The 15728-nt window shown below is 40.3% G+C and overlaps 3 protein-coding genes across 3 annotated transcripts; 2 read left to right on the top strand and 1 right to left on the bottom strand.

Moving 5' to 3' along the window:
- The first annotated feature begins 8038 nt into the window (after window positions 1-8038).
- On the top strand, window positions 8039-9179 carry LOC122008212. Its single transcript, XM_042563849.1, has one exon. It carries the CDS (start codon window positions 8073-8075, stop codon window positions 9081-9083), a length of 1011 nt encoding a protein of 336 aa, XP_042419783.1. The 5' UTR covers window positions 8039-8072; the 3' UTR covers window positions 9084-9179.
- A 129-nt stretch (window positions 9180-9308) lies between these two features.
- LOC122008213 (cysteine-rich repeat secretory protein 38-like) lies at window positions 9309-10277 on the top strand. Its single transcript, XM_042563850.1, has one exon. The coding sequence runs from the start codon at window positions 9458-9460 to the stop codon at window positions 10208-10210; it is 753 nt and encodes a 250-aa protein (XP_042419784.1). The 5' UTR covers window positions 9309-9457; the 3' UTR covers window positions 10211-10277.
- A 1320-nt stretch (window positions 10278-11597) lies between these two features.
- On the bottom strand, window positions 11598-14870 carry LOC122007947 (probable galacturonosyltransferase 12). The gene is made up of 6 exons (XM_042563485.1): window positions 14468-14870; window positions 13433-13482; window positions 13197-13352; window positions 12534-13124; window positions 12167-12469; window positions 11598-12070 (listed from the first exon to the last, which is right to left on the bottom strand). The coding sequence occupies exons 1-6, from the start codon at window positions 14676-14678 to the stop codon at window positions 11789-11791; spliced, it is 1593 nt and encodes a 530-aa protein (XP_042419419.1). The 5' UTR covers window positions 14679-14870; the 3' UTR covers window positions 11598-11788.
- Between the last annotated feature and the right edge of the window lie 858 nt (window positions 14871-15728).

The following is a 15728-nucleotide window of genomic DNA, read 5'->3' as shown; positions in this document are numbered from 1 at the left end:
AGAGACGGAATCTAATTAATACTATTTTTGTCAAATTATAAACTGTGCTAACACTTTATTTTGCAGGATATACATTGCCTCGGACTAACCTTGTCTTGCAGGAGAAGAAGTTTCTGGAGAAAGGTGGTCTGGGCGCCCGGAGGCAAAATTTATCCAGTTCGCGGCATCGACACGTGGAGCTCGCTGGTTGGGTCAGCTACGTCACACCAAGGCACCCCCGAAGGGCTGCGGACGCCCCGAGCATCCTATAAAAGAAAGGTCAGGGGTGGAGCTTCAGATAAAACTCAGAACAAATGATCTGCTCACTTTTGCTCCTGCGACGCTGCGAAACTCCGACAACGCGCTCTTTTCTTTTGATTTCTTCCTTGTCGGTACTGCCTTATTTTTCATTAGCAACTGTACTTTCAATTGTAAAACAATTATTCGAATTGCTAGTGAATTGCCCAACGAAAGCACTCGACGAGTGCTGGCCTTGGAGTAGGAGTCGACACAGGCTCCGAACTAAGTAAAAAGAACTTGTGTTAGTCTTGTTTCTTTTCGCTTATATTTTCCATTGCGCTTAACTCTTTTCGACAAAAGTTTTTAAATCGATATTCACCCCCCCCCCCCTCAATCGAAATTCATGACCCAACAAGTGGTATCAGAGCAGGTACCGCTCTGATTTGGAGCAACCACCAATCAGGCAAAGAGGGTGTTTTTTAAAGAAAAATTAGATATTGTTTGTCTGTAAAATAATTTTATTTTTTCCCTCCAAAACTGTTTTTGAAAAATACATCGACATCTCTTCACCATTGCTTAGTATTGATAAAATATTACATTTTCAAAATGTTGAAATAATATTTTTTTAATATTTTTTTAATATTTTATCAATATTTTATTTTTTAAAAAATAGTGAAATACTATATTTTTTTCCTTCAACACTGCTAATCCAATACCAACTCTTGGGACTTTTTCTCTGTTTCCTTGTGTGCAAGACCAATGCCTCTTCAAGAAGGACGGAACCCCCCACGAACCACCACCATACGATCAAGATTTCAACTACTGGAAGCGATTAATGGAATGTTTCTTAGGAAACCTAGATTTCGATAATGTGCTAATATTGAGAAAACCTTCTCAGGACTCGAAACTGAACAAAAATATAAGTAAAATTATTTGTGGTGTTTTACCTAACAATGTTTTATGCAGACTAGAAAAGTACAAGAATGCATATGAGCTTTCGACCCAGTTGATCAAACTTCACGAGGAGCCGTTGGAGTTAAAGGATCAAGAAAAAATCGAATTCGGACTCGAGTCAGATCCAATGGAAAAGCCTACTGAATTAGGGTTGCGCTCAAGGTTAGTAATGTTTACCAAAATGCTCCTGCTAATAGTAGTTTAAATAATCAGCATGATGATCCAGATAAGTATGAAATTGTTCCAAGTATGGTGCATGATACTCTAGATCTAAATGATTTAAATTCAAAATCACAAAATAATCTAGATTCTGATCAAGTCAATCAAGACTCTGACATCAACCTTGATTTGGTCAAACAGAACAATGACTAAATCAATTTAAATAATTTAATTAATTTAGAAAATTTAAAATTAAGTGAGCATCTAGACATAAATAAGTCAAACATTAAAATAAATTCTAATTTAGAAGTTACAAATGAGAAAATGGATAAAATCAATAATTACCTTAATAAAGTATTTAATAATCAAGATAAAATCAGTCTAGAAAATGCTATCCAAAACCAAGATAATATAATTAACAAAAAATTAAATTTTAAAGATAAACTAATCTAATAAATTTAATTAATCATTTTAATTTAAAAGGTAAAGAAAATATAAGGATAAAATCAAACACTTTAACAAACTTAAAATTGAATGTTAAAGATGAGAAATCTTCTGCTGCGGTGCCTTATGTGCGGTTTTGCTGCGGTACTTGCCTGATCGGTCACCAGTCCGATCAGGGAACCTCCTGATCGGTCCTCTGGACATACATTGCCTCGGACTAACCTTGTCTTGCAGGAGAAGGAGTTTCTAGAGAAAGGTGGTCCGGGCACCCAGAACAGGTCCGGGCGCCCGGAACAGTTTCGAGTGCTTGGAGGCAAAATTTATCCAGTTCGCGGCGTCGACACGTGGAGCTCGCTGGTTAGGTCGGCTACGTCACACTAAGACGGCCCGAAGGGTTGCGGGTGCCCTGAGCATCCTATAAAAGAAGGGTCAGGGGTGGAGTTTCAGATACACCTCAGAACAAACGATCTGCTCACCTGTGCTCCTGCGATGCTGCGAAACTCCGACAACGTGATCTTTTCTTTTGATTTCTTCCTTGTCGGTACTGGCTTATTTTTCATTAGCAACTGTACTTTCAATTGTAAAATAATTATTCGAATTTCTAGTGAATTGCCCAACGAAAGCACTCGACGAGTGCGGACCTTGGAGTAGGAGTCGACACAGACTCCGAACCAAGTAAAAAGAACTTGTGTTAGCCTTATTTCTTTTCGCTTATATTTTCTGCTGCGCTTAACTCTTTTCGACAAAAGTTTGTAAATCGATATTCACCCCCCCCCCCCTATCGAAATTCACGATCCAACATGTTCTTCTTCTCAAGCAGGAGAAAAAGAGAATGAATACAAGGAGAATGTGAAGAAAAATGCTACAGCATTGAGGATCATCCAACAAGGGGTAAGTAAAACTATTTATCCCAGAATTTATGGCATCAAGAAGGCCAAAGAAGCTTGGGAAACTCCAAAAATAGAGTTTCAAGGGTCAGACAAAGTCATCTCCATCAAGTTACAAAGCTTATGGAGTGAATTTGAAAACTTATCAATGAAAGAAGGAGAACTTGTTAAAGATTTTTCCTCTAGAGTTGCTGAGATTGTCAATCAAATCAAGAGTTGTGGAGATGTTATTCCTGAAAAAAAAAAGTTGTTGAGAAAATCTTAAGAGGGCTTCCTCAAAAATTTGAGCATATAGTCACTGTTATTGAAGAAACAAAAGATCTCACAAAGTTTACACAATATGAAATTATGGGATCTTTAGAAGCACATGAGAAAATGAGTAAGCAGATACAACAATCAACCCATGGAGCATGCTTTTCAAGCAAAAGTGAACAACTCCAAAAATTTCAAACCAGAACCACAAGGAAGAGGGATCTCAGTTCATAGACAGTTTGACAGTAGAAGTCATGGAAGGTATTTTCAAGGTAGAGGAAGAGGAGGAAGAGATTCTTCAAGTGGAAGAGAATCTTCATGGCAGCAAAAAACTGGTAATTCTAATTCTTCATGTTTCATTTGTAAGAAAGCTGACCATGAGTCCAAGAATTATTATTTGAAGTGCACTAGATGCAAAATTCCTAATCATTCATATAAGGATTGCTGGTATAAAGAAAAGGGAGAAAATCAAAAAGGGAAAAAGGTAACTTTTCAGCAGAAGATGATAACAGTAAATTGTTCTTTTCTACTATGGATGATGAGAAATCTGGTGAAATATGGTATTTAGATAGTGGTTGCAGCAATCACTTAACTGAAAATTAGTCAGCATTTGAAGAGCTGGATAAAAATTACTCTTCGCATGTTGAACTTGGTGACGGAAGGCAAGTTAAGATCGAAGGAAAAGGAGTTATTGCAGTTCATACAAGTGGAGGTAACAAAACATTTATTCATGATGTGCATTATTCTCCTAATATTTCCCAGAATCTTTTGAGTATTGGATAAATGATGAGAAAAGGTTACAAGTTAATCTTTGATAATGATAGGTGTGAAATTTTTGACAAGAAATATGAAGAAAAAATAGCTATCGTGATGTTGACTTCCAATAACCTTTTTCCTTTTCATATGAAATCATTTCAAAGTACAACTTTTAGAAGTGAAAGTGTTGATAAATCTTATCTTTGGCATTTGAGATATGGTCATTTGAATCTTAAAGGCCTACAGTTATTGAAACAAAAGAATATGGTTGTTGGACTTCCAGAAATAAAGCAGCAACATGAGGTTTGTGAAGGTTGCATTTATGGGAAAATGCATCGGTTTCCATTTCCAAAAACAGCATGGAGAGCTCATTTCCCTCTTGAGCTAGTACATGCAGATATTTGTGGTCCAACTAGAACTCCTTCTCTTAGCAACAAAAGGTATTTTCTGCTCTTTGTTGATGATTTCACTAGAATGATTTGGGTTTATATTCTTGAGAAGAAATCTGAAGCCTTCACCAAGTTTCTACACTTTAAAGTACTAGTTGAAAAGCAAAGTGGTTGTCTTATAAAGACCTTAAGAACATATTGTGGAGGAGAGTTCATTTACAAACTTTTTCTCAATTATTGCAAAGAGTAGGGCATTCAAAGACAACTTACAATCAGACATACACCACAATAGAATGGTGTCGCTGAAAGGAAAAATAAAACAATTGTAGAAATGGCCAGAAGCATGTTAAAAGGCAAAGGACTTCCCAATAAGTTCTGGGCTGAAGCTGTAAATGCTACTGTGCATATTCTCAATCATTCTCCTACCAAAGCAGTTCAAAATAAAACTCCTTTTGAAGCATGGCATGACAGAAAACCAATTGTAAGTCAATTTAAGGTTTTTGGGTGTGTTGCATATGCTCTTGTTCAAAATAGAGAAAAGTTTGATGAAAGGGAGAAAAACTTATTTTCATTGGTTATGCTGATGAATCCAAAGGTTATCGACTTTTCAATCCATTAACTAATCAATTAGTGCTTTCAAGGGATGTGATTTTTGATGAAACAACATCATGGAAATGGGAAACTCAAGAAGTTACTGAAGTACCTATAGAAGACTTATTTCTTGAACCAAAGGAATCAGTTAAAGATATTGTTGGTTCGTTAAGAAGTAATTACGAAGATGATTCAGATTCAGGAACTCCTCCAAGAAGGTATCGTTCCTTGGCAGATATTTATGACTCCTGTACTGTTGTATTTTTTACTTGCGAACCATAATATTTTGAGGATGCTGTAAAAGAAGAAGTCTGGAGAAAAGCCATGAATGAAGAAGTAAGGAGCATTGAGAAGAATCATACTTGGCAGTTAATAGATCTTCCAGAAGAAAAAGAAGTAATTGGCTTAAAATGGGTCTATAAGACCAAGTATAATGAAGATGGTAGTGTGCAAAACATAAGGCAAGGCTAGTGGCAAAAGGGTATTTTCAACAATCTAGTGTGGATTTCAATGAAACTTTTGCTCCCGTAGTACGAATGGAGACTATTAGAATTTTTCTTGCCTTGGCAACTCAATTAGAATTACAAGTATTTTAACTTGATGTTAAATCGGCTTTTCTGAATGGAGAGTTAGAAGAAGAGGTTTATATGAAACAATCTCAAGGATATGAAATAAAAGGGAAGGAAGAGAAAGTTTATAAGCTACACAAAGCACTTTATGGGCTTAAACAAGCTCCAAGAGCATGGAATAGCAAAATCGATGCTCATTTCCTACAAAATGGATTTGTGAAAAGTCCATCTGAACCATCGCTTTATGTGAAGAAATATGAAGGTGATTTTTTAATAGTTTGTTTATACGTTGATGATCTAATTTATGCAGGAACTAATGTTAGAATTGTGCAATCATTCAAAGAGACAATGATGAAAGAATATGAAATGACAGATCTTGGATTGATGAAATATTTTCTTGGAATTCAAGTAAAGCAAGCAAAAGGAGAGATTTTCATTTCTCAAACAAAATATGTAGCAGATTTACTCAAAAGATTTCAAATGGAAAATTACAAACCAACAGCACCTCCTATGGCCTTTAATGAAAAATTACAGCTGAATGATGAAGTAGAAAAGTGTGATCCAAATATTTATAGAATCCTTGTTGGTTCATTGGTTTACTTTGCCAATACAAGACCTGATATTGTATATCCTGTTGCCTTAATATCTAGATTTATGAATGCTCCAAGTAAGCTTCATTTTGTAGCAGCAAAGAGGATACTTCGTTACCTTCAAGAGACTAAAACATTGGGAATCAAATATTTGAAAGAAGAGGACAGCAAGTTAGTTGGCTTTTGCGATAGTGATTGAGCTAGAAGTCTTGATGATAGAAGAAGCACTTCAGCATATGTATTTTGTTTGGGATCTAAAATCATTTCGTGGAGTTCAAAAAAACAAAGTTCAGTTGCATTATCATCTGCAGAAGCTGAATATATTGCAGCAAATGAAGCTGTACTTGAAGCAATCTGGTTAAGAAGAACTTTGGTTGATTTACAGCAAAAAGGTACAGATCCTACTCAAATTGACCGTGATAATCAATTTGCAATTTCAATGACAAAAAATCCAGTCTTTCATGCAAGATCAAAGCATATAAAATTACAGCATAATTACATTCGTGATATGGTTCAAAAGAAGGAAATTCATTTAGATTTTATCAAGACCACAGATCAGCCAGCAGATGTCCTTACCAAGGTAATATCTATTGAAAAGTTTCAACGGTTCAAGGCTATGATGAAGATTATTACAAATTAAGAAGGGGGGTTAAATAGTAATTTGTAATTGATTAGCATGAATTTCTTTCATAGGTAGTCAAAGTTTATTTCCTAAGCTAATTAAAACTTAGTTGCAGTTTATATTTTTCATACATAAATTTGTTATCCTACGCGACGCTACAGTGCGCGACTGTGCGCGCCGCGCAGGATAACAGCTGTTTATTTTTTTATTTTTTTATTTTTTTAATTTATGAATTAAAAAATAATTTAAAAAAAACAAAAAATAAAATATTTTTTTAAGAGGTTATTTATAGGGTTCAGGCTTTGGTTATAGTGTTAAAACTATTTTTTTTTTTAGATTTTACCTTTAGGGTTTAGGCTTCCCAATTAGGTTATAGTGTTTGGTTTTAAAAAAAAGTTAAAATAAAATTAATTTAAGTATTTATTGAGTATTGTAATATGTTGAGGGGATATATTAAGGTATTAAAAATTTATATAAGGAAATGTTAAATTTTTTAAATTTAAAATATTAAAAAAATCAAAAAAAAAAATGAGCGATCTCCTGTGCGCGCACAGTCGCGCACTGTGCGAGCGCGCAGGAGATCACTCCTCTTTTCATACAATCAATATAATTTTAAAGTAGTCCCCAGGGCGTAGCACAGATGGGGAGTGCATGGTTCTGTGGCTGAAAGGTCCAGGGGTCGATCCCTGGGGTGTCACTGCCTGAGGTTAACGTCTCCGCTATGCACTTTCCACCTGTGTACCTGCATTTACCTCCCTCCATATCCGTGGGACCGGCTCTAGGGGGCCGCTGATGTGACGGTTTCATTTTTTTTTTTTTTTTTTAATATAATTTTAAAGCATTTCTCTATAAATTCTTGTACTGTATATCCACGAAGAAAAAGGAAAAAGATCAAAAGTTAATAAGTAGATTTATCTACTCTCTTTAACTTCCTTTCCTTCTTCTTCTTCTGTCTCCAATAATGATCATTCGATAGACAAGGAGATTAGATTAATTCTCTATCAACCATACGCAAGGCAAAGTCGTCGTAGATTGCTCGTTGGGCGTCGCAGTAGGAGCCACAACACCAAAGCAAGTTTCTAACTGGTGGTTCCAGCCAACGACGCCACACTTGGTTCGGTGCTACAGGCCTGCAGCGGCTGGCGGAGTCGACGCACGAAGCGGCAGAGACGACGTTGACTTCAACCCTCATCCCACTGCTGCAGCGCCCGTTGATCCTGCAGAAGAAGAATCGCTTTCTGGAAGCTCGCGCTTCGCTGTATCCAGATTTGGCCACCTCGATCTGCAACGTGGTGGAATGGTGGCGCATACGTGAAAGATGTCCGAAAATAAAGTCATGGTCAACCGGACTGTGACACTTCAATTAGGCAATTTCAGATGCACAATTTGAAATAAACAAAACAAGAAAATTTTTAAAGGATATTTACAGATTTCTTTAAAAACATAGTTAAACTTTAGTGTGTGTTTTAAAATTAAAATTTGAAAATTAACGCTATCTTTACAAATTTGCGAACGAAAGAAATCATTAGCAAAATTGATAATTTGCAGGTTTAAATTCAATTGCAAACTGAGCTCAGCGACTGCGTCATCATTATCCCAAAGGCTCAATATCCTTCTCCCAAATCAAACAGCGATTACAAATGGCCGCTTCCAGCTCCAGTCTCCTCCTCAAGCTCCTCTCTTCACAGATCCCATCACCTTCTCTTCCTCATGCCTTCCACAGCCAACTTCCTGCATCTCTCAAGACCACCGCCTCCCCTTCTCCACGATCGCTCGTACTCTGCTCCGCTTCTTCTTCAGCTCATCGCGACCTCGCCCCTTCCGCCACCCGTTCTCACTGCAAACCCCCCGATTCCCGAGAAGAAGCCATCTCCCAGGCCAAGCTCTGTCTCTCCTCCGTCCTGCAGAAGCACCTCAATAACTCGCCCTCGCTCCCCACCCGGAAGCTCAAGAAACCCAGGCAGCCACGGTACCGCGTCGAGATCCCCGTCGTCGACTCCTCTCCCGCTTCCCTCGTCCCCCTCGCCCTCGACGTCTTCTCCGACCTTCCCCTCCAAAAAAAGAAGCAGGGCGGCAAGCCCAGGGTGCTGCTCCTGTGGCCGTCGCCCGCGGCGGCTGAGTCAGCTCGTCAGGCCTTCGGCTCGGTCGACCACTCGGATTGGGACTCGGTCGCCTCACACACGTTCGCCTCCGCGGACTTGGCCGTCTTCCTGGCGCCGGAGGTGTCGCGGCTGCGTGAGATGAGGACGGCGGCCAACGCTTTGTACCCAAAGCCGCTAGTGCTCTTCAACCCTGGTTGGGGATTTGATGAGGAGAAGGACTTCGACAGGGAGATTGAGGGCTTCGTCGGCTCCTTCGCCGTGGTGTACTCGTTCATGGGGTTGGAAGTGAGAGGGGTGCTCAGCAGGAGGAGGGGATTGGTGCTGAAGTGCGCGAGGGATGGGGTGGTGAGTGGAGAGGAGTGGATGGTCATGGTTGAACAGGAGGGAGAGGAGTTGAAGACGGTTACTAGCTTCAAGAAAAGGCCGTCCATTGTCGAGGTGGAGAACGTACTGTACAATCTCATGGCCGCGAATTCGCCGGTGACCAAGTCAGTCAAGTTCATTAGCGACCTCGTCTCCAATGTCACCGGAAGGAAGGCGAGCAAGTAAAATGTCTTAAATCTTTTCAGTTGCTCAAGGTGCTCTTGTGAACGTTGTACCTAAGGTGTTCGACCATTTGTTTCAAATGCAAAGCGTTTTGTTTGACGTGCGAGTACTTGTTAATTTGGATAGTGGAACCTTCCTTTTTAAACTACCAGGTCGCAAATGAACAAACATCATATCCTCATTTAAATTTTCCTCTGTTCGCCTTACATTTGACATTGGCGCGTTGACTTGTCCATAACAGAACGATTCTAATCTTGCGAGCTTGACCATTCCAAACTACCCACTATCCTCAATTATAAAACACTAGCCCTGCTGACAGATTGATCCAAGAGCCTGTCCATAGCAACATCGCTCGATCAGTACTCTCCCTTCACAATATGCATTCCCCTGCATCATCTACTCTTTACGTCCTCTGCTCCGCTCTCTTTATCCACGCAGCTCTGACCACTGCCGTCGATCCTCTTCATGCTGTGTGCTCCACCTCCAAAAACTACACATCACATGGCGCTTTCAGCAACAGCTTGCATCAGATGATGTTCCTGCTCGCAACAAAAGCGGCACCGATCGGGTTCGCACTCGGCTCCGTCGGGCACGGCGACAGCCGAGTGAACGGCCTGGCGCTGTGCCGCGGCGACGTCCGAAGCTCAGCATGCGCCGCGTGCATCCGCTCTGCCGGCGCCCGAGTCCGCGACCTCTGCCCTCGCAACAACGAAGCCATCATTTGGTTCGACGAGTGCATGCTGCGGTACTCGGACACGGAATTCTTCGGCGACGTCGACTACGACCACAGCTTCTCCTTGTTCGATCCTAGGAACACGTTTAACACTGGGAATGTTTCAGACGCGAAGGCGTTCTACGGAAAGGTGGAGTTCTTGTTGGAACGGCTGAAAAACAAGACCTACATCTCGCCGTTGCTTTTCGCAAACCAAGAATTGGAGATAGGAGAGTCGAGGAATCTGTATGGAGTAGCTCAGTGCACGAAAGATATATCCGGTGGTGACTGCAAGAAGTGTCTGGAAGCCGCCATTAACAAGCTTCGCTGCTGTTGCAGGGCGCGACGAGGGGGAAGGGTAGTAGGTGGCAGCTGTAACATGCGATACCAGTTGTACCCTTTCTTAGATGATGCCTAGGATCGATGTTAGCATCCATTTTGTTTTTTTTTTTCTGTTTTTTTTTGGGTGTTTTGTGCAGCCAGTAACAATTCTTAGCTGACAATAATAAAAGAAATGTTTCTCAATAGTTATAGATCTTCATACAATAATATTCTGTGCTTGGAAATGAATTTTAGTGTCGGTTTTTTAAGCATTAGTGCCTCTGGTTCTTGGCCAATCAGATTATTCAGAGAGCAACTCACAAAATTAGTAGCGTAAATGCACCTCAAATCGAAAAGTCAATAAAAGTGCATATTACGCATTCACTTTGGAGACATTTTTGACTTTTTAATATGTGAGCCATCTAAAGAATTAATATTAGTTTTTTTGTCCTTTTTGTCTCGTCATCATGAGCTATCCCATACCATATGTGAGATTAGTGTGAAACTATTTTTAACTAAGAGTGAGCTATCCCATATCATAATTATGAGTTTTTGTTTTTTTAGAGAATTTAATTTCAGTTTTTTTAAAATATATTTTGGCCTTTATAACTTAAAATGTATTTCACCTTCAAATATTATTAGGACCAAAATAACTTCTCATCTTAATGTCATCTCTAGTCTTGGCATTTTTTTATCACATGTTTGCATAACGAACGTGATGTCATCATGTCATTCAGATTAACAATATTAACTAAATCGCAGTTTGTGATCAATATGTAGCTATTTTTTCATTATGGTTGGAGCTTATGCAGTGAAGAAGAATTGAAGGCGAGAAAGGTACATGCACACAATCAATCATCGCTTTGAGCTTGTTGAACTCACGATGATTTCTTATCAGCATGCTCAAGGAGAGGTCCTGCTCTTGATATGAATATTGACTTCTTGTAGGGTATACTGTATACATGGACAAGGAAAGACCCCAATATAAATAATAGCGTAGTATGGGTCCTCAAGGACAATAATAACGCCTTTATGCTAGGAAAGATTAAGAGAAATGTTTAATTTTTCAATCATAAATATTTATTTATATATATGGACCAGCAATCCGACTAAGGGCAGTGGGAGCTAGTTCAACGAGGGTGCTCGTGAAAGCATCGAAGGAGCAACAAGTGGGCGAAGAGGAGCTAGCGTCTATTCCCTACCTCTCCTTTTTCTCATTTTGGTGGCTTTTAGTTATCTAAGCTGACTCCATGCATGTGTATGAGTACGGCTCTCTATTAGATTGCTCTTCGTTTCATTCTTCGACTCGTGCAAATTCTATTTCTCTTTCGTATTTTCCCGGCATTGGGTCGATCAGCTATTTTAATTCTCCCTTTCTTTGTCGTGTTTTAAAAAATAAGAAAATTACAGCTAGCATCCTTCGTAACTTTTCTTGTTATTCTCCCATATCGAACTGACTTTTCTTTTCACACGTACGGTATCCATATTCCCAGCAACAAATCAACAAAATCTTTCCTAAACATAAAATGATACAAGAAAAATAAAGATTTTTTTTGTTTCCTTGTTCCTTCTTGCATCATCCAAACCATGAAAACGGCTGATAGTGTGTTCTACCAGATATGGGATTAATCATGGTTAGCCTTTTGCTTCCATTGTTTGTCTCCTTTGCCCTTTATTATTCTCTTATGTTACAACCTCTGATAAATTTGTCTGAGAAGTCAAGGTACTTGGTCCACAGTGGCCTGATCTCTGGAAATGCAATGTCCAGCCACGGCTTGGCTCTGCCATTGAAATGGATCACAGCCACTTTCTCTGCTTCTGCTACGGTGGTGTTTTCTTGGTAGCCCAGACCCAACATGTGCCAGTAGGGATCAATGCCATGAACATGACCATGGAACGCTATTAAACCTGGAGGCAGAGTCCCTAATTGCCATAGACTCAAATCTGATTCCAGATTCTGAGAATCAAGAATGAACAAAACAAGAAATCAAAGACAAATTAGAGGGAAAAAGAAGAAATTGTTTGCAGGAAGAACTGCTTTAAATAAATAAACCTTTTGCAGCCAATGGTAATAAGTAAGACTAATGTTTGTCTTCCTCCATGCGTCCAGATCAAAAATATTCATGCCATAAGCCCAAGCACACTCGTAGGGTTCGAAGTTTGAAGATATCAGGGGGTGAGAGAAATTCAAGTAGTTCTTCAATCTCTTTGACATGACGAATTTATCCGCGCCTCTGCACGTCTCCACTGCTCCATTTACCTTGCCTTGAAGATCAATGTCCCATAAGGGTGAAAGATCAGCTTGGACAACAACGTCATCGTCTAGAAAGACTACCTTGTTGAGGCTCGGAAACAGCTGCATGGTATAATGGAGGATGAAATGCTACTTAAAAAAAAAAATAAAAGGATTCAGGACTCACCTCAGGTAAGTGGATCCTGATATGGTTCATGACAGAGTGGTATTTGGGGCTCAAGGCCTGCAGCTTGGCTGCCACAACCACGGGCTTCTCGCTGACGTTGGCGACGATGGCCGAGGAGCCTCCACGGAACTGCGACCTGGCGGCCCGGTCCTTCTCCATGGCCTCCATCACCGGCACCCGTCCCCGAGCGAACCAGTCGAAATGGTGCAGCGCTTTCACTTCCACCACGGCGGGCGCCAGCGAGTGGAGCGCGAACCACGCCTGCATCGGCGCGTACGTCTTGCGGTCGGTGATGACGTGGAGCACCACGGAGGCCGGGTGGAGGGCGTTGGCCACCAGGGAGGCGGACACCACTGCGGCGGCGAGGACGTTGTCGGAGGCGAGGACGAAGTGGTAGAGCGATGGATCCACCAGGGCGGGCACCAGCTCTGGCGCCGGAAGCTGCAGGCGGGCAGCGGCGTTGGTGGAATGCTCCTGGGCCAGGCGCAGGGCGAAGCAGTAGAGCGGCTTGGGGATGCTGCTGGACGCCACGTGGCGGTACAGGTACTCCTGTATCTTGGCCACCCGGGTCCTCTGCTCCATCACTAACACCTACAAAGTCAACGTTCAGTGGTCAACGTTCAGTCAATGCTCAGAATAGTCAAAGCTCACTGCTACTGCTACCATCTCTTTGAGTCTCAAGGCGAATGCTTTCGCATCTGATCGCTCGCTCTTCATCTCTGCGACGAAATCCTCCAAAGTCTGAGGGACATCCGAGCCAGGCTTTGGTTGCTCGATCTCTGTTTCTTCGAACACTTCGTACATCTCCTCTGGAACTCTCTGTTTTTTTTTAATAATAATTTTTAAGCTAATTAACCGGGTCATCCATGAAATCAAATTTAAGTAATTTTTAAGCTTACCGCCGACTCTAACCTCCACATTCTTGGAGCCAACCTCTTGCCTATGCATCCTATTATAGTCAACAAGCAGAGTCCAAATGAAGCAGCATTATATGGACATGACAGTTTAGCATTATTAATTATTTGCCTCCTCATGAAATTTTGTTGTTTATATTTAGTTTAGCTAATTATTATTATAATGGGGTACGTCTGTTTGGGATTGCAGTAGTAGTTTCCGGTTAGGATTATGAAGGAAGTTTTATAAAGCATGATGGTTTTTCTCTTTGAATTGAACGTACGACAAATTTGAAGGATAGATCTTGTTTTCCTTTAGATTTAAAACCATCTTTGAATTGAACGTACGACAAATTTGAAGGATAGATCTTGTTTTCCTTTAGATTTGGTCCTGTGGGGTTTAGCACACGACAGGCCAACTAACTTCTTCAGCTTACAGAAACTAAATCATGTCACTTTAATTTTGCTGATGTGATATCAGCGGTCACTGTTTCTGAGAACTGCCTTTGCTTAGGACTTAATTCAACGATATTTACGAGTTCATTCTTGGCTCTAACACAAACCAACATTGCTAGCCTTGCCTAGCTAGTTGAGCAATAGTGACTAACTAGGCTAATTCAATCTTGCATCTGTGTGTTTGCGTATTGGCAAGGTGAGGAATAAACGTAAATGTCGTAGTGAGTACTAACTCATACAAGTAGGCATACTGGCATCTGATCACTACTCTTTGCATGAAAAAAAAAGGAGTTTTGATAGGAACATATATAATTGCAACTTTTTAGATCTGTTCTACTTGAACTATATATGTCTGGTTGCTGCATCCGTAATAATGCCAATATATATAATCTAAATCTACGAAATGGAATGGCTATATCTTCTGTCTGGTTGAATTTAAACAGTCAAGTAGGATGGATAGCATTACAAAGTAGTTTCAGGAGGAAGGTTTGTTTAGCTAGTCTCGTAACTTTCTTAATGAGTTAATGATAGCACAAAGCGAGTAATTAAGAAAGAAGGAAGAAAGGATGTACTCGAATGCATTACCTAGAGAAGAACACTGGGTGTCTCCTTCGATGGAGTCCATTGCAGTCAAAACAAAAATGAACCTGAACATGAAGGTCATGAAGAGCAGGGAATAGATGACCATCTTGTAAGAAAGCCTCCTGGACGCAACCTTCACTTTGATGAACTCCCTCACCCCCTTCCCCGGCAACACCGTCACCTGCCTCATGCTCGGCGATATGTGGAGCTGCATAGTAATCCACAGCAAGGAATCCAAGCGCCTCACGGACCCAAAAACAAGTTCCCTCCTAGCTACGATCCATTCTGTGCCATCCTAGAGAATGTAAAAGGAGGCCATGTCTGGTGCCCAGGTTGCTTTCCCCCACCTACCATTTCTTAGCATTTGGATTAATGTCTCTCTGCCAAAGCATGAACATTTGGAAAGAAGTTGTTCGAGATAGGGACTCAGGTTCAACAGCCATAAATAACAGTTTGGTGAGCCTAATTCATACTTAATAACTTGGTGATCATCAATCCTTTTTTTTTTTCAATGAGGTAATCAGATCTTACGGCTTCCAGTCTCTTTATCTTGGATTTGAAGCATAGAAGCTTATGATAATAAATTAAGAATAGATGGGAAGCTGCTGTCTGAGTTTTGCTAATCTGTTTGTGTCATTCTGGGTTCCTTTACCTTCAAATAAAGGAGGGTAAGTTAAGCAGCCAAACCAGATCCCTTCAGAAGGGATGGGGACTGCCCAACCATGAGGTTCTAGTTTTTTTTTTCCCTTCTCTTCAACAACTCCAGTACTCCACTTTGGTTCGTGGCATGATCGATAATCGAGCAACTTGAGTTGAAATTGTGCAAGTCCTAAGTGTTCAATTGGGGATTGATTACCAATGTCTATAGTTGGAGAACAATGGATGAGAGGATGCATTGAATGGAGTTTTGATCACTGATTCGTTCCCATTAATAAAGGATGGGAAAGAATCTAATCATTCATGATCATTCGCTTTGTGATCGACCAAAATTGTGATGCTCTGCAACAGTGAAAATATTGTCGAGATTGAGATTGAGATTGAGATTGAGATTGAGATTTTTTTCCGGAAAAAATAAAGATACAGGAGAATCACCAAGCAGCCATCTATGACCACTGACCCTGTCCAAAGAATAGAACACAAGCATCAAAACAAACACAATGAGAGCAATTGTTTATCAATTGTTCGATATTTTTTTATTAATTGACAGATCTAGTTAATCTGATTAGCAAATTGTTTAGTTGAACTCTCTGTAACTGTGATTGAC

This window comes from Zingiber officinale, chromosome 8A (assembly GCF_018446385.1).
Source record: "Zingiber officinale cultivar Zhangliang chromosome 8A, Zo_v1.1, whole genome shotgun sequence".
NCBI lineage: Eukaryota > Viridiplantae > Streptophyta > Magnoliopsida > Zingiberales > Zingiberaceae > Zingiber > Zingiber officinale.
The sequence above is the reverse complement of the archived record's forward strand: the minus strand, read 5'-3'. Positions and strand labels throughout refer to the sequence as shown.